At 33.3% G+C, this 25332-nt stretch overlaps 1 protein-coding gene across 1 annotated transcript in view; it reads left to right on the forward strand.

Moving 5' to 3' along the window:
• NLGN1 (neuroligin 1) overlaps positions 1-25332 on the forward strand; it is a 975153-nt gene that overhangs the window by 943978 nt on the left and 5843 nt on the right. Inside the window, exon 6 of the mRNA XM_049775237.1 lies at positions 23434-23646. Coding sequence (XP_049631194.1) covers positions 23434-23646 — 213 coding nt within the window. The remainder of the gene's footprint in view (positions 1-23433; positions 23647-25332) is intronic.

The following is a 25332-nucleotide window of genomic DNA, read 5'->3' on the forward strand; positions in this document are numbered from 1 at the left end:
TGAAGAGCAATGGCCTTCTCTACACCCTCCTCTTCAAGTATTTTTTTGAACAAGTGCCACCAGTCCATTTTTCCTCCCTGTCATCGATGGCACTCCATTGGTTATTATTCCAACAAACCTCTTCCATGGCAAACCTGCATTCTCAATGGCATCACACAGATGCCGAAATATCTCATTAGCAGTGGTCTGTCCATGCATTGGAATTATTGTGAGCAGCTCCTCTGTCAATTCAAAATTGCAATCAACACCAGGGACATAAATTGTGAGCTGTGCAGTGTGTTATATCTGTGCCCTCATCAAGAGCAACTGAGTATGCATCAAAACATTTGGCTTTCTCACACAGTTGATGATAAATGTCACTTGACATGTCAGAAATGCGCTCTGCCACAGTGTTGGCAGAAAGGCTGACTTTGCTAAGCTGACCTTTCTTTTCCGGACAGATAATACTTGCAGCCTGTAACATGCATTTTTTTTTAAACAAACTCTCCTTCTGTGAATGGTTTCCCTGCCTTAGCAATCATCTCACTAATCATGTAACTAGCTTCGACTGATGCAACATTCTCTTTGGTTGCTGTCTTAAAGATATCTTGTTGCCTCATTAGACATGCTTTAAGACTGGCAACCCACTTGGCTCTCTCATTTCCTTGATATTTTACACATTCCTCAGCATGTTTAGTTGAATAATGGCGTTTAAAGTTGTATTCCTTGTGCACTGCAACTTTCTCTGAGCAAATAAGACATGTGGGGTGGGGATGCCCCTGTGCTCAACAAAGAAATACTGCGTCTCCCACTTTTCCTGAAATTGTCTGTGCTTGTCATCAATCTTTCTCTTCACTGCAGGCTTTGATGAATTCATGATGAAGGTATGGCAAAATCTAATTCTGTAATAAACTTCTCTCCCCTCTCTCCCTTAGGCCTCCAATAATGCAAGGGACAGTGGGCAGGAATCGTGGAAATGACGTCTGCGCTAGGCGCAAAGTATTCACAATTATTCGCTTACCAAATATTCGCAATAAAAAATTTCATTAGTAAGAAAAAAAATCACAAAAAATCGCATTAAACATTTGCATACCCCTAATGGAACTTCTTGGGGTATGCGATTTTTTAATGATTTTTTTCTTACTAATGCAATTTTTGTTGCAATTATTCGGTAAGCAAATAATCGCAAATATTATGATATTTGAAGGCCAGCCGTGGACCACAAAATGTTGTACAGAGGGCAGCAAATGGCCTGTGGCCCGCGAGTTTGAGACCTCTGCTCTATAGGCATGGATGATTAACGATTTAGGTTTGGCAATCAGAGAGAAGTCCACTGTATATAAACTTATGCCCACATATAGGCAAAGGTTAGAAATATTTGTTGTTGTTTGAGGCCTGACACTCATGGGATGGGTCTGAGCTCTTAAGAAATACTTAAATTTAAAAAAGATAAATAATTAGCCAAGATATATATTAGGAGAGAAAGAAAGGGAAAACAGAAGATATGAGAGAAGAGAAAAGAAAGCTAAGCAAATACAGTAAAAATAAGTTAATAAATAAATTGGGTCGGTGCATTGGAGTTGAAAGGTTTTCCAATTTCTAGGCACTTCATCAATGACATGGATGGGCTTTACTTAAGTGAAGGTTTCAGGGTTAGATTGTGGCCATAGTATTTTAGGATAAGTATAGTTTTTGTGACCAGAGTACTAAGCAATATGGTAGTGAGGACAGTAAGAGGTAGCAACCCTATGAATAATCGACTGAATCTTATGTATCCAGGTTTCTTTACTAAAGAGAAACTGCCAGTGTGGGTTTTATTTAAAATAGATAGTAATCATGATGATGATGATGATGATGATGATGATGATGAAAAGGAGGAGGAGGAGGAGGGAGAAGAATGAAGAAAAAGGAAAAGAAAAAAGAGTGAGAATAGTAAATAAAAAAGAAATAGCAATTTGCTGAAACGTATTCAATGAGTGGGACCAGTAACATAAGTCTGTGGTGTGTCATTGACTGTTTCAGTGGTCTGAATGATCATATGCTTTAGGTCCTAATAAAAGACATAAAACAAAAGGAAATGGTTAAGTTTGCGTATTTTATCAAAACATTTTCATATGAGCACTGGATATGGTATCTAGTATGATTGAGCACTGAGGCATAAAATTAAGGTGTCCACCCTATGTTTCCAAGAACCACTGTGGACAAAGAAGCTGAAGGGTTATTTTATACCTGATAAAATTAAGGCATTAAAACATATTGCTAGTAATCACTGCAGCAGGAGTCCCTAGTTTCCAATCATATTCTGCACCTGGTTTTGTGGATAAATACATTAGGATATTATTATAGACTTGTTTAGTTAGAGGTTGATTGCATACATGTTGACTCTAAATTGCTGTTTTTGTTGTTGCTGGCTTCTTTATGGTATAATGGATAGTCGAGGCTTTGTGTTGCCATTCTTCCACTTAATTTGAACACTTCTCTTTGCTATAAGCTGACACCTACGGTATTTGTAGTTTTTACCCTACCATTGTGGTTCTTCATTGAGTTTTATATGTATATATGGTATATATTCTAAATATCTCAAGTAAGTGCTATCATTCTATATTTATCTTTCTTCTGACTTCATGAAAAGTGAATCTTTAACTACAACAATAAGAGTTACTGCCTTGGAACTCTGTGTTGTGTTGCCATTTTTTCTATGACTAATTTTCTCTCCTTGGTTTGTATTGTTCCTTTTTTCTTTTTCTCTCTATTATAGGAGATATTTCAAAATTTTCTTCTTCTTTACAAATACTGCTGCTGGTTCAGATTTGATTTTATCCTTAAACTTTGCAATTTAATTCCATATGCAAGTTGGTGCTTAAAATGAATGCAAAATAGTATTTTATGTATTTGTGTTTCCATCTCTATAAAAATAAGTATTTTAATGAAAAAGTACTTAATCTCAATCATGGAGACAATACTCTCTCTCACTCATGTAAAATATAACTATACATTACTACTAGATAGAATGAGCTCTATGTCTGGGAACTGTTCAGGTCTCCATTTTATACACAGAGTTTAAAAAGCAGAATAATATGCTGCTCAACTTTGAGAGCTAACATATCTGATTCTAGCATTATTTTACTATGTAAACCTCTTATGCAAAAAAAAAAAAGACCTCCAACTTATGCAAAAAAAGCATCCTGGTAGCAGGTTCAAGCTCTTGCTTTCAACAATGCCTGTTATAAATGATTTTTAGTTATTTATTAGTATACTCTTGTTGGTTTTATTAACTTTAATTTTTTAACTTTAAATTTACCTTTTATAAATTAAAATAACTATTGATATTATAGTTATTATTTTTATATTTTAGCATATCAGCTATAAATGTAGCCTCTCAAACAACAGATTTTTTTTTAAAATCTCAAGAAAATATACAGAAGCCAGACACACTGAATTTTATATCTAAGAAGAAAACTTTTTTAGTTAAAATTTTTTTCTGAGTAGAACTAAGAACAGAATTTATAATTTAATAAATTTCAGGTTGATATCTCATGCTCAAGGAAAAAAAAGAAGAAAACATCAGAAATTAAATGTACTTTGACATTTGAAGATGCTATCAAGCATGAGAAAGTTAGTCATACTTAAATAAGAGCAAATTCTTGATGATACAAAGACCAGAATACAATTTTAGAAATCTGACATTCTTCAGAGAACATCTTAAACAGAGGTATAAACCAAATGAAAAAATATACTGAAATTCAAAAGAACAGGCATATGTTTAGAAATCAGTAGTGAGATAAGGAGGGATATTAAGAGAATTATGTACTAATAGATAATGTTAAAGGCTGCATTTAGTTGATCTTAGTAAAGCATAGAATCAAGACTACAAAAAAGTGACTCATTGTTGGAGAAGTCATACTCTGAGAGCTCACTAGTGACAAGGAAGTAAAAAAGAAATAGACATAAAATAAAAATAAAATATAATTTCAGACCCAAAACACTAGCCCAACTGATTGAGCATATCTATGCTCATGTCTGTGAGAAGATATGCAAGAGACTTGAGTTCAATCTCCTGTACCACATGGTCCGTGGAGATCAGCAGCAGCACTGAACTGAGCAAAACCTTTGAGTACTCTGATTATTGCCATAAACCAAAGTAAAGATACGAACTTCAGTTAAAGTGTAGGCTGTATTATTTATCAGCTGAGGCATTTGTGGGGGGGTCTCACTCAGAAATTATTCTTAGTTTGGTGCTCAGCAATCATTCATAAGAGTGCTCATATACTGAGGATTGAACACTGGTTAGACAAATATGTTATCTGCTGTAGTATTCTTCTGGCCCTGTGTGATTCTGAAGAAGTCATTAATAATAGTGACTTATAGGGTTAATCAGTAGAAACTGAGTCAACATATGTAAATTATTTCAACTACCTAAAATGATAGGAAATAATCTAGAGATGTTAAATAAATAAACTCCAGGTTAATCAACTTTCTAATTAGTTCCAAGTCACTTGTCATTATTTAACTCCCAGCCTTTATTTTCCTTGTCATGTCAAACTTTTTATTTCTTTGTTATTTTTATTGTTATCATTTATTACTTTTTATCTTCTTTTATTATTGCATCAATTTCAAAATTGAGAAGTTATGGTGGGTTATTTACCATATTTGAATCACAAATCGAGAATGTAAAATTGATTATAGAAAGACTCAAGTCACTGGTGTAATATAAAAGTTCTCATACAGACACTTCTAATATTTAAAAGACTTATGACCTATGCCTACTACTTAGACAAAAAATTGCTTCAAGGAGAAAAGGATATGATATTTGAATTTTTCCTTTCAAACATGTCTGTCTTTCCAGATCTATGACGCAAAATGGCTTTTCAGGCTTGTAGGTAGGCAGGCAAGAGACTAAGTCTCCATGGCAATGACCATTTTAAATACAGTGTTAGCAATATAAAAACATCTATTGCCACAATGCAAGATTCCTAAACCAAACAGTCATGTTTTAACTATTATAAACTCTGAACATTTAACTTAATCTTAAGCCTCTTGTCCCTTACTTAAGCCCCTTTTTAGGATCTCCCTTTGTAAACTTTTCTATCCAATCTTTGCAAATTTTCTTAGTTGTTCTCTAAAAATCATGTTAGTTTGAGAGATGTGATTCAAACTAATACAAGATCTCACTATTAGGATATATACAGTCAGTCCATTACTCTTAGAGATAAGACCAGGGGATACTGATTACAAATGAATAGAAACAATTTAGATTATAATTGTTTGAATAGTATCTTACAAGATGTCAACTGTCCTTAATACACAAAATCACCACACTTTATTACATGTTGCTCCTTGCAATAAAAACCTTCAGAGCTTTCGCTTCACTAATATTGACACAGTTCAAATATTTGCCCCAAATTATAACATTATTGAGTCCCAGAACTTACATTAGGCTCTATGTTTTTTGACTTAGATCCAAACTATCTATCGTTTTCATCATCACAAGAAATAGTCATGCATTTCACTTGTTTGCTTTTGGTCTTCCATCTCAAAAATTCATTACTAATAAATTTTTTCGAGATAAGATAAATAAGATTTCTTACATATTTATTTGTTTTTGTTTGAATGATATTTGAAAAAGCTAAAGGGAGTGATGGTTTCAGTAAAACTTTTTTTAGTGCTTTTAAAAAAAAACATGCAATGTTTCTTAGCTGTATGTTGAAACACTTCAAGAAGGAAGTGCTGATTTGAAAACAGATAATCAAGTATAATCCTCCTGCTTAATTTGTGGAGAGTTAAAAATGGTCCAACATTATGCACAAAATTTTCTACATGATGATGGTAACCTACTAAGACTTAAAATTTTAGCTTGGGGAAAACAGTAATTAAGAATCTGGTTTCTTTTTACGATAAACACTACAATTTGCCATTGTTTAATGTTAGTCATGTATGTTCATTGAGGTGGAAGTACAAAACAGTGTGTTTTGAATAGCAGTGTTCCCTCACCCAAAAAATATTTGTATTGTTATATTATAGAAGAAATTGCAATTAACTATTAAGTAAAAGCAGAAATAGAAAGGAAACAAAAAATATACAAATAATCACAAGGTAGGTGATGATTAAATCAGGTTTTTACCACAAAGCCGTTTTGGTTTAGGGAATTTCATTAAGAAGCTAGAGATATGTAAAATATGAATACAGAGTCTGTTAAAAGGGTAAATTTAGAGTGTTACTAATTTCTGACCAGATATTAGGACAAGAGGTGACAGAGAGACTTCCATTAAAATGCTTGGTGAGCACTCTGGAGGCCGCCTTTGAGTTAATCGGTAATTTTTCACAGACGACATCTAATCTATGAGTATAAATTACTTTGCACTCTTATTATTCCTTAATTGAAGTGCACCAATGTGAAATTGCCATAGATGTCGCAGGAATGATTCTAGCCTCAATTAACTTGGGTGGAATTGAAGCCTTTATTCCCTGAACTGGGACTATTGTCTGACATCTTGTATTTATTTAAATTGTTGCTAGAAAATTAGAGGGAGACTGTGTGTGACTAGGTGTTTTATAAGGATGTTCTGGAGCCAAAAGAGCATCTACACAATCTATTTCTATTTTAATCTATAGCCTTCTGATGCAGCTGTTTTGTGTAACAGATGTGCAGCCAGCAGTAGCTTAATCTCCCCAGATTCCATTTGGAAGTGTAGATTAATAGCACTCATTTTTTTTCAAAGTGGCATTTAGAGTCTCTGTGATTTTTAATTCAAGAGGCAACCACCTCTACTATTTTTTTAAACTAATTTTCTTACATTGCTATTGGTGTTTAATATATAAAACATGACTAAAGATTTCTGTCTGAATTATGGGGGAGGACAGTATGAGTGAATGCAATATTAGGCATTCTGTTCTACTAATTGTATAACATGCTAGAATATATTGGTCAATAGCTTCTGTATATTAACATGTAGCAAATATCACTAGAATTTTCTGGGGTTTTCCAGACAGTTTTATTTGGAAAATTATTGCTTACTAGGTGTTTTTCCCAATCTAAAACCATGAAAAAAATAATTTTATTTCTAAATGCACAGTAATCACATATAATATATAATCAGATATATAACTAACCCCATGAAATTTCTACCCAGTTTACTTTAATTGTGAATATTATCGAATTAATATCACATTTAAGTGTATTATAAGTAGATTTTCTGTCTTGTATAGAAATAAATTATAAATTTATACTTAGCTGCACTTGTTATGATACAATACAATTCACGTTAAGATGTAAAGCAGCTTTGATTAGTTTTAGTAGTTTCTTAGTATGTAAAGATGTATGTACCCTTGTATGTACTTGATCAACAGACAATTTTAAATCCCTAACCTTTGCAGACCTGAGTCCATTTTCAGTTCAGTTCAAGTCTATGTACTCTTACTTAATACTTATCATGTTCAAACACTAAATATATACATCCCCAATAAGCAAATGAAATAATGATTGACCTCAACAAGTTTACCATGAAGTAGACTTTGTAACATGGGATTTCTATCTCCCTCTTTGTTGAGCATTATCTCTCAAAACATGCAAATCTTTGCAAGAAATTTCTCTTGGCTTGGTTCTAACTTACAAGTCTGCTATTTGCAAAAACTCCTCATATAATTATTTTGTCAGTACAGCAGAACAGTTTCTCCAGCATTTGATCTTTACTTACAGTTATCTACAGCCAGCCCCTCAGTGGTAGACAGCTGTCAACTAGACCGATTTGCATGCATCATTCATCAATCAAGCAATTTAGTTCTTATGAGTTAGAAAACCTAAGCCAACAATCAGCACTATCTCAGAAAGCCACTACTCACCCTCTCAGTTGGAGTCATGTCTCTCTGTGAAAGACTCGATATTTCAGTCCCCTCATTGATGGTTACTGTTCTGCTTTGACATCAATGTCTAACCGTATCTAATAACTGAGACTGAGGGTAAATCTGACTGAAAATGTTCAGATGTGTGATATATGTAAATTACAAGCTCTGAAAAAAAGAATTATCTACTACACATGTTTAAAAAGAATGATCTACTACGCATGTTTTTAACTCGTGTCCGTCTCTACAGAAGAAATAAGCAGACATTCACTATGACTGCGTTTGCGAATCATTTGACCACTGCACAAACAACTTAATTTTAGAGCTGTTAGACACCAGACTTCTACTGGCATCTTCAAATATAGATATGGAGTTTATTGACAAATGAAAGGATGTGAAACAGATACTACAGTCAAGCCTTCATTTTGCTATGAAATCAATGCCAACCCAAATTCTTTACCATACTTTTAAAAAATTCTTTGAAATGTAATTATGGCCTATTGTGTGCCAGAGGGAGGCAATATATATATATATATATACATACATATATATGAGCCCTTTCTCTGTCCTCTCAACCTTCTTACAACGCCTGTAATCTAATATATAAAAGAGTTATTAGTATGATTATTTATAGAATTTATTTACAATAAATAAGTCACCATATTCAGCAAACATTTACTGAGTAATTAATGTAAAAAATGTACTAGGAGCATTTTACATAATAAAAAACACCAATCTATAAATTAGTTGTCAGGGATCAGAGTGCTAGTACAGTGAATAGGGTCTTTGCCTTGTATGCAACTGACATGGGTTCCATCTCCAGTATCCCATCTGGCCTTCTAAATATCAATAGAAGTCATATCTGAGCACAAAGTTAGGAGTAACCCCTGAGCATCACCAGGTATGGCTCCAAAATAAAACACAGAAAAGATTAACTGTCAGATTATAGTGTAGAGGATAGAAATGAAAGATGGAAAATGTACAAGTCGTAATTTATAAATATATACTTTAGTTAGTGCTCTTCTTTTATCTTTTACATTGTATCATCTCTCATTTATGGACAGCAATAAATTGAAAACTGCACTTCTTCCTTTTTTCCTGTAGAATATGATTGTTCATGCATTGTCTACTTATTTCCTATTCATACCTAACACTTGGTATTAGGATAGTGCCTGTTCTGTTATTCAATAAATTCTTTTTTATTAAATCTTTTTTATTTTAGTTTTATCATTTTATTTTTGTAATATTTTTATTTAAGCACCTTGATTACAGACATGTTTGTAATTGGGTTTCAGTCATATAAAGAACACCCCCTTTACTCCTGCAACATTCCCATCACCAGTGTCCCCCATTTCACTCCTCCCCCACCGATAAATTCTTATTTTGAAGTGAACTATAAGATATGTCAGAGCCAGAGAGATAGCATGGAGATAGGGTGTTTGCCTTGCATGCAGAAGGATGGTGGTTTGAATCCCGACATCCCATATGGTCTCCTGTGCCTGCCAAGAGCAATTTCTGAGTGTAGAGCCAGAAGTAATCCCTGAGTGCTTCAGGTATGACCCAAAAACCAAAAAGAAAAAAAAGATAGGTCCTAAATATAAGAAGAGAGTTTCCCTTCCCCCTTTTAGAACCATATAGTAATGAGCAAAATATATGAAGATTAGAGCACCTAGAACAAAAACATAATGCTGGTCTTTTTAATATTTAAGACTAGGGAATATGGTCCTTTCTTAATATAAGACTAAATGGCTTTCTTTAGGACTTTGAGAGTCTTCTTTCTTTGACATAAGTTTTCAAATCAAGTATAGTTAGCTTGCATTCTCTATAAAATTAATGTAGAATTGAATGATTATCCACTTTCCTACTTTATAAAATGTTAGTTCTATTCTACTTAAAGGAAGTCTGAAGAAACCACAAGTCATTAGCCTGGCAATGCCTTTGATGAAAGACAAATTTTCTATTGAGTTATGTTTAAAACCAGAAGAGTTTTCATTCACTTTCCTTTTTGCTTAGTTATTTTTCTCTCCTCTGATTGTGCCTTTGTATTATGAGAAGGAGGCTGCTGTGTTTCATTGTCACAAATGGGTCATGCATTTGTTCCACTGTATGACCTCTGGAAAGGAGAAGATTATATTATCAGAGAATAGAAGAAGGTTATATAGCCTGGATGATTTATTAAGGTAGAAAAAAGTAGTGTTCAGAAAAGAGATGCTTAAAAGATCAGGAAAAGTCATTTTTTAGGTTGTTACTGCAGATGAATATTTTGTTTAAAAAGAAGATTATACATGAAGGCACATTTCTTTATCAAAAGTTAAGTGTCAAGCATTTATCAAGACAAAGTCTTTTGAGTCTTATTTCATTAATTCACTAGGCAACCTAAAATTCTCATCAATTCATTAGGATTCTTATATTCATTAAATAAATGGCAGAATGCAAAATATCAACTGACAAAAAGGTTCTTTATAAATTCTATTTATATTACATCAGAAAATTACTATTATTACTAGTTTCTCTATACCAGCCAGGCATTGCTAAAAATAATGCAATTAGTTTATATTTTGAAAATAGCAGATACATGTGTGTATATACATATATAGTTTATTAAATATTAATTTTATGAAATAGATTAAATATAATGTATATTTTTAGTTTTATACATCTTCTCTGAATTAGGGAGTTATTTTTGAGTAAAAGAAAAGAGATACTGAGTAGTAAGAATTTGATATAGAGAAATTTTAGTATAGCAAAGAAAACAACAGTAGAAGTCCACTGCCATAACTAAACGCCTTGAGGAGGCTCTGGAAAAGTCAAGTAAAATAACAGTCTCCCCTGTGTGAATCAAAGAGACTTAAGAAAAAAGGAGAGTCTGAGAGGTTATGTTAGTGACACTGACTTTGGGCTGGGTCTCAATGTTGAGTTTGATATGTTAACATTCTTTACTCTTGATCATAAATAATTTAAAAGAAACTTCTGACCCACTTCTAGAAAAGGAGTAGTTATAACCTAGGATATATAGATAATAAAATATTGATCATATTTTTTTACTCTGAGACTGTTACTAATTCTTCTAGTGAGATTTCTCTGGGAAGATTCTAACATGCTGTTTTTAATAAGGAAAGAGGACTTTAGGCCTTTACACTGAGTCCAGTATGACTCAATCAAAGAAAATCAAGGTTTTCTCTACTTTTACCCTCACATTTGTGACTGCTGTTGATTACTTGTATTACTAGTTGTTTTTTGAGTGGTGGGATTTTTTATTTGTGATCAAAGAATATCAACAATATCTAATTTAATTCAAAAGGGAAACTGTAGTAGGTCAAAGAGATAGTCATAAGATTAAAGCACTTGTCTTGCTGATGAGTGTTGACCACAATTAAATACCTGATACCTCCCATGGTCCCCTGAGTACTAGCAGAAATGACTTCCTAAACTTAAAGTCAGTCCTCAAGCCCTGAGAACCACCAATGGTGACTCCTATCACAAAACAAAAAGGAAACAGAAGGAGGGTACTACAGTTTTTAACTTAAAATATTCACCACAAAAAGTAACTAATAAATAAAAATAATTCAAATAATGCATTTTAATAGCAGACTTTTTAGCATTCAATATATGTTATTAGTGTTTTATCTTTGTGAAAATAGATTAAACTTCCCATGTTATCTAGGAAAAGATTTTCAGCCAGTTGCCATGAAATACAATGCTAAAAAATTAAACATATCTTAATAACATGTAGGGACTACTTTTAATTAGTTTCCACTAACAAGAAAGGTACCTTTGTATAAAAATAATAGTGCACCTGCTGATAAAATACCTTGTATTATAAAGATTTCCTTAAAGTGAAGTGATCCTTCACATTAACACTTATGACCTTGAAAAAGATGGTCTATTTGTAAGATACGAAGAAGCCTTTCTTCTTAAATAAGGCCCCAAAGTTCTTTGCATTATGCATGCTCTTTAATTTGGTGTATATAACAGGAGAATATATTATTTTCAGAAGAATTTATAATATGGCTTATGTTATAATTAACTTTATTCAAATAAATTGCAAATTAAGATACTGTAACTTGGCTCTGATCAACAAATATCCATCTGCATTATGTATTTATCCATTTATATAAAATTTGGAAAATAGTACTATGCAACATAGACAAAAAGTGAATTGGACTACTTTCCCTGGAGAGTAAAAAATTTCCCTGAATATTCTGCCAGAGGAGCCTGCCAGATGTTTTCCATCTTCTTTGAGTAAAAGGGGAAAAAAACCTGGCTTAAAGTATATAGATATTTCAGCTCTGAAAAAAATTTCCTGCTAAATAAAATATTAAAATTAGTTTATAAAGAACTTCCTTAAATTTATATAGACTTGTAAAGTAAGATGAAGTATTTTATTATTTATTATTTTTATTTTTAAATAAATGATAGTTTTTTTGTTTTTGTTTTAGGTTTTGATTTTTTAAAGAAGCAACATAATATAGAGTAGGAAAACTCTCCACTTTTTTTTTGTTTGTTTTGGGCCACATTCAGTGATGCTCAGGGTCTATTACTGGCTTTGTATTTAGGAGTCACCATTATGGGCTCAGCTGATAATATGGGATGTTGGAAATTGAACCCAGGATCAGTCATAAGCCAGGTAAGCACTCTACCTGTTGTATTCAAGCCCTTTCTTTACATTTTATTTATTCATTAATTTATTTGTTTATTTAGAGGGAATTGGGCCCAAACTGGCAGGCACTCAGGGGTTACTCATGGCTCTGTGCTCAAATATAACTCCTGGCAGGCTCAGGGAATCATATGGAATGCTGGATATCTAACCCGGGCTTGTGACACATGCAAGGCAAATGCCCTACTTCTGTGCTATTGCTCTGGCCCCTCTCCACATAATAAAATCCAGTGTTTTCTTTCTTTTGGTAATCTGATTATAATTTGCCAATAAAATTCAGCATATATAAATATAAGAAAATCCAATGAAAGTATATAAAATAGTTCTCACTTTAATTTTTGTTAAGAGATTTTTTTTTTAGGAACATATCCTTACTTGTCTAGAATGAATTGTTTACTAGAGCAAAGGTCAATAATAGAACAGATTTGCCACCAAATTTCTGTAACACAAAATACTCTTCCCGAGAAATAGTCTATTAGTGAAACTGGAGAGGGATCTGTGTAAGAATTGTTTGAGTAAAGATATTCACCACTTAATTCTTATCCTTTAGTCCTGCAGTTAAAAGAAGGGATATTCAGTGTTCTTGCTGTGCAACATCAGACAATGTCTCCTCTGTAAAATTATAATTTTACTAGTTATGAAAGTTTCTTCTCTCCCTAATGTTATAAGGAATTTCTTACAATGTTTAAGATGTCAGCATTCTCAAATGTGAATGTTCATTAAAAATTATCCAGGGATTTTTCAACTTTCACATCCAAAGATTGTGAGCTCTTCCCCCAGAAATTCTGATTCATTAGGTAGAGTCCATAAAATACTTTCCAGGTTCTCTGGGTCTGATTGCAAGAAAGTCAAATAATACGTCTAAGTGAGGCCATGTATCATTAGATTTCTTTATATTTAGTGAATTTTAGAGTCCCTAATTAAGACTGTAAACTTGATAAATTATCATATTATCTGACTCTCCTTATGAAAGAAGGAATATTTCTAGCAAAGGAACAATAATGTCTAAACAGATTCTCTAGTAGCTACAAATTGACACTGCAGTGACATTTAATCTAGTAAAAAAATTTTTTTTTGGCTTTTTTTGGGCCAGATCCAGTGGTGTACAAGATTGTGCTCAGAAATTACTCCTGGTAGACTTGGGGAAACTATGGGATGCCGAGGATCAAACTGAGATTAGCATTGTGCAACTCCCCCACCACCCGCCAAGCTGTGCTATTGCTCCTCCCCCATGTTAACAATATTTTGAAGTATTCTTTGTTCAATATGATTTCTCTTTAATCTTCTATGTAAAAGAGAAAGCAAGTTCTGTATCTGTGTATCTTTTATTAAGTGACATCAAAACAGGATGTTCTTTTATAATCCTAAAAATACAGTATAGTTCTTTACATTAGTGTTAGAAAATCAAGTTGTCGCTTCAACCCACAGCAGCTGTCTCTTGCACCACCTCTGCCAAATGTCACCCTTTATGGAGCTTAATTCTGTCATGGATCTGGGGGAGTCTGCCTTACTTCACAATTTGTAACATCAGTCTCTGCTTTATAATCTCGGATTCTTCCTCATCCCACCTCATGTATATTAATACAAAGATTCGTTTTACTTTCTCCTGAATAACTAATTTCTTGGCAGCCAACATCCTACTGTGGCATTGCAGGTCAAATCTGTTGAAAAGGACAGTGACTTCAAGCTGGAAAATATAATGCTTAGTGAAAACTGTACCCCGGATAGGACCTCAGACTTGTCACCCAGACATGAAAGATTTATTTTCAATTACAAATCTGAGCTTAATGTGAGGGCACCCTGAGGGAGATTCAGATCACTGCTTCCTCTAAATTGACCTTCTACTTGTTTCAATATTTCCTTCTCTATTGAGCAGCATTCCATGACCCTCTGAACTGAAGATCCATATTGGCCACTACGGAATTGCTGGGCTTGGAAAACTTTTGAGAAATCCTTTCGAACTGAAGGCCAAGTTATTCATAAATGTGAATAATATTTTCTTGGTGAACCTTTACTTGTTAATACAAGCAATAGATCTGGGGCTTTGGAAAATACTTCCAGTAGCTTGTGAGGGCCAATATTGCTATAATTCTTTGGCTTGAATGCAAACCAAATGTGTCTTTAAGCACATATAAGTATATATGTTTAGGGCCCGGAGAGATAGCATGGAGGTAAGGTGTTTGCCTTTCATGCAGGAGGTCATCAGTTCGAATCCCGGTGTCCCATATGGTCCCCCGTGCCTGCCAGGAGAATTTCTGAGCATGGAGCCAGGAATAACCCCTGAGCGCTGCCGGGTGTGACCCAAAAACCACAAAAAAAAAAAAAAAAAAAGTATATATGTTTAAATATATGAATATATGTATTCATGTATATGTATGTATGTAAAGTATACATGTATACACATGTGAATAATTGTATACACATATACATATAAACACAATATACATAATTTATGTGCATATATACATATGAAAATACACATATATACATATATATGGATGTATATCCATAGGTACATATATACATAGAAACATAGATTTATAGATGGATAGATACACTTAGAGAAATACAAGTACACATTAAAATTATCAGTTAGGAGAATTTATTGTTACTCTCTAATTAAGTCCTCTCATATGTCCCTTTGGCATTAGTAAATAAAATGACTGGAGACTAGCTTTGGGTGCTCTTACTTAGATTGCTGGAATTAATGGTTTGCTTCAGGATATTTAAGGTCCCTGTTCTAATGCCTTTATGTATATTTAGCAGCTGCTCCAGAATGAATACCATATGGATCTAATCTAGAGTTTTAAGAAATGCTAATTGAAACTTCCTAGGAAACATTGAGATTTGTTTATAAAAACATCTTTGTAATTTAAAATTTGGGAGTGAAAACTTAGATTACATCTCAGTTTTCATCAGCTGTCTAAGCATTGGGGAGAAACAGTGTATTATTTCATATAAGAGTTTTTACTACTTATAACCTCAAACGTTTCATCTTCTACATCTGTATTTACACCATTTTGTTTTGTTTTGTTTTGTTTTTGGAGGGGTGACTACACCTGGTGGTGCTCAGGGGTTACTTCTGGTGCTATGGTCAGAAAACACTCATGGGGCCATATTGGATGCTGAGATTGAACTGCAACAGCTGTGTGCAAGGCAAACACCCTACTCACTGATCTGGCCTGAATGTATTTCCTAAGGTCATGATTATTTCATAATCTTCCAATTATTAAGTAATTAAAATACTTTTACCTAAATATAGTTATTGATTTGTTACTGGTGTTTGTATTTTTTGGTGTGTGTATGTATCATTGTTCAATGAACTCTTGGAACTAATTTTCATGGTATTTGTGATACTTTGCAGCACTGCTTCAGAACAGTGATTTTACTACATTATAATACTACTTTGTTTCCCATAAATGAGATATCCTAATCTCCAAAATTCAGAAATAAGCTTCACATTCTATTCTTCATATGCTTAAAATTAGTTTTAGTTCCTATAATTACTTTTTGTACTATTAGTTAATTTGGTTTTATTAAATCACTTTGCAAATTTAATTAACTATAATTAATAGCAATTTCAATTGCCTTGTATAAGATGTATTCATGATTATAGCCCAAGGGAAGTCAAAACCCCAAACTACTAGTTAGAGATGGTTTTTGCATAATGCTACATTTATTGTGCTAAGGAGAAGAAAATATGTTCTGCAGGATGATAGATTGGAGACACCTCTACTGTTACGGAACAATTTAAGCATGCAAATAAATAACATTTAATTTTATGAATTAAAATCGAGTCTATAATGATTTAAAAAAATGGATAATAGGCTAGAGAGATAGTTGAGTAGTTATGGCATTTTCCTTGTAGCTGACCTAAGTTTGATCCTCAGCATCAATTATGAGTTCGCCAGCCCTATCAGGAGTGATTCAGAATGTTGGTGAACTTCGGCTGGCTGGTTCCCCAGTTTGACAAATGCCACCTGCAGCCTTTCTTTCATCCACCTGTAGTTCACGGTTTTCGATGTGTAGATCCTGAGACAGATGAATCTGCAGCAAAGGGCATAGCATGAGAAATAAAGAGACTGAGTCCTGAGACAAAGTTCAAAAAAGGCCCAGGGAGTTGAACAGACTCTAGATAGAATCTAGCTGTCTTCTTCTTGCTCTTGCTTTGTTTCTTCATGCTTTTCTCTTGCTTTTCTACATGCTATTCTAGTCTATCTCAGCTGCTCCCCTCCAGCTGTTTTCATTAGCCAGAATTTAACATAAATCACCTGAGGATTAGGGTTGACTTAATTAAGGGAGCTTGTACTAATCCAGGTAAAGTAAAAGGAGAAATAAAAATAAAAAGTGACTTTACAGGTATCTATCTAATATATCTATCTATCAATCAATCAATATTTTGTTTTGGGGGCCACACCGAACCGGCAGTGCTCAGGGCTTACTCCTAGCTCTGTGCTCAGAAATTGCTCCTGGAAGGCTCAAAGGACCATATGGGGATGCTGGGAATTGAACCCAGGTTCAATCCAGGTTGTCCGTGTGCAAGGCAATTGCCCTACTGCTCTGCTATATCTCTGGCTTAGTGTCTATAATTTTTACAGATGACAATACCAGAGTAAAGAGTTAGTAGTAAGTTCTGAGTAAAGCTGGAATGGCTACCAAACCAAAATTAAATAAACGAATAAATGTTAATTGTAGCTAAGGAAAACTGTTTTATTTTGTAATTCCAACTACGTAATAATAATATAGTGAATTTCATATTCTCTTTACCTAAGAACTCTGAAAAGGTTAATAAAATTAGTCGATGAATTCAATAGAAACAGATTATTTATATTGTCTAAACATTGCTATTATTATCTTTATAATGTCAAAGGAAAATAATGGTGGATAAACTTGGTAAAATATATAAACTAAGTGGTCATAGAAAAAATTTACATTATGTGATTATTTTTACATTTAAGTAATACTTATCAGGCTTTATTCCAAAAATGGTTAACCTGTGAAAATACTGAAGAAATATAACAGGGGTCAGGGGCTTTGTACAGATGGTAGGATATTTGCCTTGCATACATTGACCTAGGCTTAATCCCCAGTACTCCATGTGGTCTCCCAGTAGTGATTCCTGAAAGCAGACCCAGGATGAAACCATGAGCACCACTGAGTGTGTTTCAAAAACAAATTAAAAATAAAATAAATCCTGAGTCATATATAATACAATAACTGAATTCAAAAAATAATGTTAATAAAACTTGGCACAGAAAAATGGTTTTAAAGCAAAGAAATTTGATAGAAAATCAACATGTGTGTCTAGATGTAATGAGGAACTGAAGAAAGAGGGAAGTAAGGAGATAATGGAAGATCTGGGGGAATTTGGATGGAAGGATACATGAAATTTCTTTTACATTTTTGAAAGATTATTGTAACATTAAAGTTGTTTTGGGGCCAGAGAGATAGCAGGGAGATAGTGCATTTGCCTTGCATGCAGAAGGATGGTGGTTCGAATCCCTGCATCCCATATGGTCCCCCAAGCCTGCTAGGAGCGATTTCTGAGCATAGAGCCAGGAGTAACCCCTGAGCGCTGCTGGATGTGACCCAAAAAACAAACAAACAAAAAAAATAAGTTGTTTTAAAAATAAGTATTTATGGACGTTGGACCTATTACACTTGCAGGCCAGGTATTTGAGGGTGATATGGGATCCACTAGGTGAACAGTGGTGGAGCAAGGTAGACACTGGTGGTGGGATTGGCTATAATCCATCATATGTTTGAATCTTAACGATGAAGGACTTTGTAAATCACAATGGTTTTAATAAAATTAAAATTAAAAAATAAGTTTTTAAATTATTAAATCAGTCACATAAACTTTTATCTAAAACAACATAAACACACTTTACAATTATACCTTTCAAGGGCACTTACTTAAAAATACCTGGTAGTATAGGGCCAGAGTAGCACTAGAGGTAAATCTTCTCTGCCTTGCAAGTGCTAGCCTAGTACGGACTGCCAAAATTACTTACATCTCAAGTTCGTTGACTACATTTCTCCTACAGTCTAAAACTGTGTGCTACTAATATGTTTGCAATTTACTATTCAAAAAGACTTGCAATCAGGAAATCAATTTAGTTATAATCATAATTGTTTAACATAAATCTGTGTTGCTGTAATAACAGCCAATTAAATGTTGGGGGTCAAATTTTGAGTAACTAAAGTTAAAAAATATTTTCTTTACACTTAATAAGATCAGAAATATGTTTATGTTATAATAAATGTCTTTATTACTTGACTAAAATTTAGAGGGCAAGTAATATATTTACAGTTGTCTTGACAACTATATTGTGTAGACCTATTAAAAAATTTCAACGGTAATTTTAACCACAACCTTGTGCATATTCTTAAATATTGAGAATTTTACAAAAAACTTTTCTCTATTTTGTAATTCTAATTTATTTATTTATTTATTTATTTATTTATTTATTTATTTATTTATTTATTTATATATTTTTGGTTTTTGGTTCACACTCAGCAGCGCTCCAGGGGTAACTCCTGGCTCTATGCTCAGAAATCGCTCCTGGCCGGCACAGGGGATCACATGTGATGCCGGGATTCGAACCACAGACTTTCTGCATGCAAGGCAAATGCCTTACCTCCATGCTATCTCTCTGGCCCCTCTAATTTACTTTTAATGAAAAATAAATTATGAGGAAAACATAAAACATAGTTGAATTAAGTCAAATCGTTTTACTATATTTATCTTAAATTTTGTACAGAAGATCTGATTAAAGGGCAATATGTTTATTTTACATGCGGCAGGTGTGGGTTCAATCCCAGAGCTACTGTATGAGTGATCCCTGAACATCAAGTTAGGGATAAATACTAAGCATAGCCAAATGTGTCCCTAAACCATTCTTAAATATATTTAAAGTCTTTCTGTGTGACAAAAACATTATATATTCTCTATTGTATTCAATAGAATAAATACCATTATTTTCTATTGTTTAGCAAACCAAGCATTTAAGAAATTACATACATTTTTGCACAGAACTATTAGAAATAAAAATGTAATTTATTTTTTGTCTAAGACATTTAAAAAAAAGATTTCTCTCTTCTTAGTTATTCAAAAAGTGTAGAGGTTTTGTCAGTTTTGATTTCAGGCTGCCAATACAGATTTCAGACGAGGATTACACAATAACTTAATTTCAGGAACTAGTGTATAAGTTTTACATTACATGAAAACAACAAACTAAGACTGTTAGGATAGACAGTAAAGAAGCTGATTTTGGAACTGAAGTTAAGATTAATTTTCTTATTATTTTGTGCTAGTCATTATAATGGGAAAAGCTTACATATATTAGAGCTAAATAACAAAGTATTTCCCCCTCCATTATTATCTATAATCAGGTATGATTAGTTCAAATAAGTTTCTTAGTCCTATAGGGGTAAAGGTGTCACAAAGTAAACATGTTAAAATTGATGCAATTTAGAGTCTGTCTCATCTATGTGCTTTACAGACAGTGAAAATATTAGGAATTTGGGACCTGAAATCAGAAATCTGTCACTGTTTTCTTTCCAGGCCTTTAATAGCCATAGTCTTGGTCTTTCCATGTTGTTCCTCCATGTCCAGCTGTTAGAATTACAATTGGCCACTAAAACAGTTTGCTCTTCCCAAAGATCTGTCACTAAGAGTCCAATTATGGGACAAGTAACACAACAAAATGTACCAACACGGAATTTTATTGTAATTTCACAGTCATATTTTTGATACAACAGCTTCATTTCAGATCAAGTTTTTCTCCTAAATACACAAAGAACATTATTTCACTTTATACTCTTATTTCTAAACCTTGAGAATTTGGAAGTAGCTCTCCAGAAAACAGTATCTTGGGAACTAACTAGAGTTGATTAAAAGGTACAGTATGTGTGAATTTTTTTGTAAGCAAATTCAAAATAGTCCTATTGAAATAGTTAATTTTTTATGAAGCAAGCAAGATAATTTTTTTATTGAAGCAATTTATTTTTTACAATGTGAGGGAAGAAAATGTGAGAAATATGCTTTCAAGTGAGAACATGGATTTCTCCGACTAGAAAAAAGCAGAGGATAGAAATATCCAAAAGAGAACAGGAGCAAAAAGTTCTTGCCTTGGAGTTTTCTTCATGCATAAAAGTTATAATCTGAAAATCGGCGACAGAAAATAAAACTGGTGAAGGGATGGGGTTTGGAATATTGTGAGACTGAAATTCCACCATCAACAAGTTTTCAACTATCAAGGTGATTCAATTAAAAATTTAATAGTTAATCTGGGCATTGACACTGGGAAAGCCAGATACTTTGATAATCTTCATCTCATCACTACATTTAGATTTTTAGTAGCTTCTCCTTGGTGAGGCTCCACCCTTCTCTATTTAGAGGCTTGCATTTCTGCATCTGGGTGTTGCCTCTTTTAGTATCTACAAAGAGTTTAGAATTTGCATCCTAAAGGGATGTGGTCTTTATGCCTGTGAGCTATGTCAGGGCTGTACAATTTCTTCTTAAATTTTATTATTTGTCAAAAGCTCTTTAACAGAACATCAGTTACCTACCACCTGCAACATTTCTGCCCCTAAAGATTTCACCTGCTTAACCTTTAAGGGTTACATAGACAAAGATTTGTCTTCTATATTTTATGCTAATGAAAGACCTAAATCTTGCCTAGGTGAAATCTCATGCTAATTTAGTATTAATGAGACCCAAACAATGGTTAAATGTGTTTAAATATCCTTAGCCTTAAAGGCATATTAAATCTCTTAGACAATTAAAAAATATAACTCATCCATAGGCCCTGGAAGAGTAAAGCAAAGATCAACCTTCAAGAGTAGTGCTTAGGGAAAAAGGACTTAAGAGCCATAGCATAAGCTTTTTGTTTGTTTTGTTGGTTTAAGGGCCACACCTGTCAGTGCTCAGGGTTACTCCTACCCTTAGGCTTAATTCCTGCAGTGCTTCAGAGACCATATAGGATGCTGGGGCTTTTGTTTCTTTTGCCTGCAATTAAACAATTAAAAAGTGTTGATTTCTAATTTTACCAACAACTTGTAAAGAAATGTTTAAAGATCAGACCATTGGTTCCTTGGTATCTAGAGTTTCTAGAGTTGAGTACTAGGGGGACCATATGGGACTCCAGGGATCAAACCAGGTCCATTCTGGGCAGCCACTTGCAAGGCAAATGCCTTACTGCAGTGGTATGGCTCTGGCCCCAAGAATTAAGTACTTTTAAAGACATGTTTCAGTCTTTGATAAATTCACAACAGTAGAATGACATAGACGGAGCTGATTTTACTGTCCCGAAGAGATGAACCAAATGGAAGTCCCTTTAAGATTTTAAAGTAGGGGCCGGGCGGTGGCGCTAAAGGTAAGGTGCCTGCCTTGCCTGCGCTAGCCTTGGACAGACCGCGGTTCCATCCCCCGGTGTCCCATATGGTCCCCCAAGCCAGGAGCAACTTCTGAGCACATAGCCAGGAGTAACCCCTGAGCGTTACCGGGTGTGGCCCAAAAACAAAAAAAAAAAAAAAAAAAAAAAAAAAAAGATTTTAAAGTAGTGAGAGTTCTTAAGTTAATCAGATAAGCTAACTTTCATAAAGATTCGATAAAGTCAAACAAAATGTATTTTTATTGAAATTAGAATCTAGTTCTATAGAGATATTAAACTTTCTGGAGGTCTTAGGATAAAAACAAATCTCTTCAAAGGACAGACTACAAGTAAAAGTTAAAAGTTAAATATATATGATAGTACTTGAGGAATTTTAGATGTGAATCTTGTCAATTCAAAGTAAATATACCAATAATAACTATATACTGATTATATTGTGATATAAATAGCATTGCCCTTATTATAGAATATTTCAAAAGTGTTGCCATTGATAATAGATTTGTTTAATAGAGTTTGAGAGACTCAAACAGGAGGCATTTAACAGGTGGACCAAGAAAAGGAACACCTTGGATAGGTCAGTGGAGAAGAAGGAATCCAAAAAGACTGCATGCAGAGGAAAAGCTAAGGGAGTTGACAACTAAAGGACAGGGTATTTTAATTATTTCAGAGAATTTCTAGTTGAAATTTTAGCTGGAAAGCTAAAATTCACAAGCTATTAATCTCACGATTTTCATCTTTGTACACTTAAGATAAAAAATTAGATGTTTTTCTGGTTCATGTTCTAAGTCCTTAGAAGGAGGCCTTTCTCAGTCAGCTTCAAGATTGCAAAACTGACTAATGTTTAGCATGTTTTCTATTTTGAAATATTTATTAATTTGACTCAAAGCGCCAACCATAATCATCTGTATCTAGGCAGCAGCAACTTTAACAGACACATTTTTCTACTTCTGTATAGCACCAACTACATACTGTGAATTCTAATATATATATTTATAATTACATATTATATATATCATGTAGTGTATTAAGCAATCTTGAATGATGTTTAATATATATACAAATATTGTATAAATTTGTCCTCTACCTCAAATAAACGTTCATTTACAATATAAAATCATTCACAGCCTAAATTTCTGACACTCTAGCTATTAGCATATATCTAAAGTCTGCATATCCCCAGTTCTATGTTCCCTGTTCAATGTATTAATATCTTGTTTTATTTCCTAATGGAAACTATGCAGGTAACTGGGTCTCTGAAATGTCACTCTTGATAAAGGACATTCTTCATCAAGAGAGACCATCCAAATTTGTTCATTCTCTTTATTTGCTCCCTGTTACTTGGATAACAGAAAATGCTGATGAAGATAAAGACCATTATTCATTCTCTCATATTCTCTTTATTTTAAGTTACTATATTCTAGAGAGAAATAACTTTTTATTAAAGAATAAGACTGTACTCACTTTGAAGACTGACTTGAAATATATTTTAATTCAATGTCTATTTTTCTGTATGTCAATTCCAGAGGCATTAAGGTATTTCTTTTCATTTATGTTTTCTAGGATTTTTGAGCACAGGGGATCAGGCTGCAAAAGGAAACTATGGACTCCTGGATCTCATACAGGCTTTAAGATGGACGAGTGAGAACATTGGATTCTTTGGTGGTGACCCCTTAAGAATAACTGTTTTTGGATCTGGCGCTGGGGGTTCATGTGTCAATCTTCTGACTTTATCCCATTATTCTGAAGGTAACCGTTGGAGCAATTCAACCAAAGGTATTATGCAGGTTGCAAATTTTGACAATTTTGGTGTCTGCATGCCACCACCATCAGTAGTGTGTGATGCTCTGTATTTATTTCCTGTTTCAGATGCTAGGTTGAACTGAATAACTGTATCAAACATGGTTTCATCAAATTTTCAATGCATGTTTAAAATTTTGTCAAATTCATTGTCTCCTGTAGGAACCTGCTAAGGATGCCCTTTCAAGCACACTTCAGAATAGTTAGCATTGCACATACTTTTCTTTCCTCAAAAAGAAAATCAAAGAAGTCCGCATTTCTGTTAGCTCTGTTTACTCAGTAATCAAAATCAAGGACAAGTGGGTTGTTGTTGTTGTTGCTGTTTTAATGCAGGGACTGTGTAATCTATGTTCACAGCAATAGACACTTCACAATCTTTAAAAACAACTTTCTATAAAGTTGTTGTAGGTTGTCTAAAAATGTGATTTTTTATCTTGTCTGAATAGGGAATGAGTGATTGATTATTTTGCAGAATGATCCAAAATTGTCGAAGAATCAAGATCACTAGTAGAGCTTTTGAGTAAAATGAAAATTACATTTAAATTTATGCCTTTTGTATTTCAAACCCTGAATTATTATTTTTAACCCTTGAGGCTTAGCAAAGCAATCTAGAGTACTGTAGCTGCTTCAATCCATAAAATATTTTTCTTTTTTATTTTCTTTCCTTGACACCTATTTTCCAAAATATCTACTTGTTGCTTATCACGTTACTTTTTTTAGACTCTCATTTTATGAAGAATTTAGGTATCCTTTCTCATCGCAGAAGTATTCTAATTTGTAGAAGTATTTATTTAAAAAGCTTTCTTTCTTACATGTACATAATAAGAACATAGAGAAAATGCATCATTATAGGGTCTTGTATTTGTTTTTCTAATTTTAGATATTTGTGAAAGTACACACTGCTAGGTATATTTTATGAAGTATTGTTACTTTTAAGACCAAATTATTATATGAGATCAAAAAATACATTTTTAATTAAAATACAAGAACGTGAAGAATTTCAGAACAGGTAACCATCAAATAAGTAAAGATACTTTGTGAATCACATATTATTATGACTTAATTTATGTATAGTTTTATAAGTTCTCATTTATACCAGTCAAGTTCTGACTTCAGATAGCAAAATTATACATATGAGAACATTTCTAATTCTATAAAAATTCTGGCCTATAATGAAATACCCTTTCTGAATTAACTAACTCCACTAATAAAATTATTTGATTTGAATTAGAGTCATTAGAATCTTGGGTATCGTTGAGCTAATTTTGTCTCCTTACAAAAAAGAGCCTATATCAAAAGTCAGTCACACACTGCATACACTTCACAAGCACTCCCACTAACAATAATATAAATCATTTGCTCTGCATCCTCTGAAGAGTTTATTTCAGACTATATTGAACATGATAGGTATTTTTCCCTAAAATTGTATTTAATATATATTTATTGATTACTGATATAACATGACTTCTAATAGTGTTGTTTCTGATATACAAAGTTACTACAATTTAGCAAATGCCTTTTGCCAGGGTCTCTATATTCAGTTAATGTCATTACAATATTGAGTTCCTTGCATGTTATTTTCAAACTCATTAGGATTTATTTTAGCTATGAATCATTGAATTATCAAAAAATATTTCTCTCATCAAAAGTTGACAGTCATTC

This window comes from Suncus etruscus, chromosome 6 (genome assembly GCF_024139225.1).
Source record: "Suncus etruscus isolate mSunEtr1 chromosome 6, mSunEtr1.pri.cur, whole genome shotgun sequence".
Taxonomy (NCBI): Eukaryota; Metazoa; Chordata; class Mammalia; order Eulipotyphla; family Soricidae; genus Suncus; species Suncus etruscus.